This window comes from Lacerta agilis, chromosome 1 (genome assembly GCF_009819535.1).
Source record: "Lacerta agilis isolate rLacAgi1 chromosome 1, rLacAgi1.pri, whole genome shotgun sequence".
NCBI classification, from domain to species: Eukaryota; Metazoa; Chordata; class Lepidosauria; order Squamata; family Lacertidae; genus Lacerta; species Lacerta agilis.
In genome coordinates, this window is record NC_046312.1 from 81,170,501 (window position 1) to 81,173,234 (window position 2,734).

Consider the following 2,734-nt stretch of genomic DNA (forward strand, 5'->3'; position numbering starts at 1 on the left):
CAATTCAGACCAGTGTGTAGAAGTTATACTAGAACTAGATAGTTAAAACTGATTATACAAAAATCAGAAGGGAAGTCTTAGAGGTCTCTTGCATGCAAGCAGCCAATTAAAATGTAATAATTCATCAAAACAACCATGGTTATCTGGGGTATTCAGCAGCATCAGGGATGATGTCCCAGGTGCTAGCAGCTAGCATTTAAGGTCTCTCCCCCTACTCAGTTTCTGAAAGCAAGGAAACCTTCCAGACCACACCTTAGGTAAGTTCACTAATTCAGAAAGAAATATTTAGCGTATGGGTCTGCAATAACATCACCAGACTTCTGGTACATGGGGCTAAAGCCTTGAATATGTCCTCAATTGTCACTGATTTTTTTTTTGGGGGGGGGACCTCTCTTGAGGACGGCTGAAACAGGGATGTGCCAGGGATGTGGAGCACAGCTGGTGCTGTGTTAAATGAGTGCAGTTGAGCTTGTGATGGCCATTATCGTGAATCCAGGACTGCTGTTGTTTCTAAACAAAAAGGAAGTTGGAGGGGACTGTCAAAAACACAAATCTCCTTTCTTCCCTTCTCAAGGAAAAGACAGGGGGGAAATTACAGAATCATCCTGAACCCAGCACTGAATTGAGGGAAATGATGGATCAAGGAAATAATTCTGTCATAACAGAGTTCATTCTTCTGGGACTCACAGATGATCCAAAAATTCAGCTCCCTCTTTTTGTGGTCTTCCTACTGATTTATGTCACCACAGTAATCTGGAATGTGGGGATGATTGTCTTAATTTGCACTGAACCTCAGCTTCACAACCCCATGTACTTTTTCCTGGGCAATCTCTCTTTTGCTGACCTCTGCTACTCCTCAGCCATTGCTCCCAAAATGCTGGCTGACCTCTTAGTTGAGACCAAATTCAATGCCTGTGCTATACAGCTATATATACTTTCCGTTTTTGTAGATGTTGATTGCCTTTTGCTGGCTTTGATGGCGTATGACAGGTACATGGCCATCTGCAATCCCCTTCACTATTCAGTCCTTATGTCCAAAAGAGTCTGCGGACGGCTGATGGCTATGGCTTACTTCATAGGCATTGTGGATGCAATGATACACACTTGCTGTACATTCCAACTACCATTCTGCAGGTCTAATATCATCAATCATTTCTTCTGTGACGAGCCTCCTCTTCTATTGCTGTCTTGCTCTGACACATACAAAAATGAGCTCATGTTATTTATCTTCGATGGTTGTATTTTAGCCATCAGCCTCGGCATGGTTCTTGTTTCCTACATCTACATCTTGGGCACAATCGTGAGAATGCGCTCTGCTGAAGGCAGACACAAAGCCTTTTCTACCTGCGCCTCCCACCTTACGGCCGTTGGGATATTCCATGGGACGATGCTCTTCGTGTATTTTCGGCCCAGCTCCAGCTATTCCTTGGACCAAGACAAATGGGCCTCAGTGTTCTATACGGTAGTGATCCCCATGCTCAATCCTCTGATCTACAGTCTGAGGAACAAGGATGTGAAGGATGCCCTGACAAAAGCACTTGCCAACTTAAGACTTTTGAAAGGGAGTCTTAAGGCTAGCCAAGCTGTGTTTTGATGAACCCTAGTATTGCTTAGTATCTTATCAGGGCTTTATCCAAGTTGATATCAGCAATGGGAGAGATGCTTCCTCAGATCTGGCCCCAGATGTTTTAGTATTTCAAGCAAAATGCCACCCAATGCCACTGGCCCCTCCCCACAGATTTGAACCTGCCCACCGCCACTGCCGCTGCCCCCTCATATTGTGCTGCCACGGCTGCACCCTTGCCAGCACTGCCATAGTGCACCTCAGGCACAACACGGAGGGGGCAGCAGCAGGGGCACAACCACAGAGGCCCAGGCACAGAGGAGGAGGTAAACAATTTGCTCCTTGGGCCCAGATCCGCTGCCTGAGACAACTTAAGGCTTTTGAAAGGGAACGGTTTTGACTCAAATGAACTGTATGCCATGTTTGTAATGCTGTGTTCAGGGGGTCCTTAGGACTGCTAAGTATCTTACCAGGGCTTTTTCAGAAACGAGATCAGTACTGGGAGAGATACTTCCTCATGTCTGGCCCCGGATGTTTTGCCACTTCAAGCAAAATACACTGCCACCCAGTACCGCTGGCCCCTCCCCACAAATTTGAACCTGTGCCCTGCCCACCACTGTCACCATTACACGAATAGGACACACACACATGCCCTCCACCCAGCAGCGGAGGAAGCCACTCAGGTGACTGGGGCAGGGCGCCCAGGGGCAGGACGAGCCACCCATAGGGGTGGGGTGCCCCACGGGGCTCCAGAGTCTGCCTGCCTCCTCCCACTTAGCCGCCCTACAGCTGGGGGGAGGCAGTGGGCGGACCGTATGGGCAGCATGGAGCCTGCGAGTGCTCAAGCTACCACGTCTCTCCCAGGCGAGACGCGTGGCTCGGGGGGTGCTGCAGACCCCGCGATGAGTGCCGCCTGGCATTTTGCCCCCCCCCAGTGGTGACACCTGGGGCTGACCGCACCCACCGCAACCCCCTGCATCCACCCCTGCCTCCACCATCCTGAGAAAACCCATTAATCCCCTTTTTAAAAAAAATTCTTTGGTAGATTTACAAAAAGAAAAACACACAGCAATAAATAAATTTTAGAGAGGGGCAAGATTAGACACAAACGCACAAAGCATAAAAATTAAAAAAGTCAAGACTCCTGGTGCTCCTCTCCACTCCCCTTCT

The 2,734-nt window shown here is 48.6% G+C and overlaps 1 protein-coding gene across 1 annotated transcript; it reads left to right on the top strand.

The window, feature by feature from the left end:
* Positions 1 to 631: 631 nt before the first annotated feature.
* Positions 632 to 1,594, top strand: LOC117045387 (olfactory receptor 1019-like). The gene has a single exon (XM_033146425.1). The coding sequence runs from the start codon at positions 632 to 634 to the stop codon at positions 1,592 to 1,594; it is 963 nt and encodes a 320-aa protein (XP_033002316.1).
* The last annotated feature ends 1,140 nt before the right edge of the window (positions 1,595 to 2,734 follow it).

Bases quoted from the DNA above. Each gene is read 5' to 3' on its own strand.
- LOC117045387 (XM_033146425.1), top strand. From the start codon at position 632: ATGATGGATCAAGGAAATAATTCTGTCATAACAGAGTTCATTCTTCTG.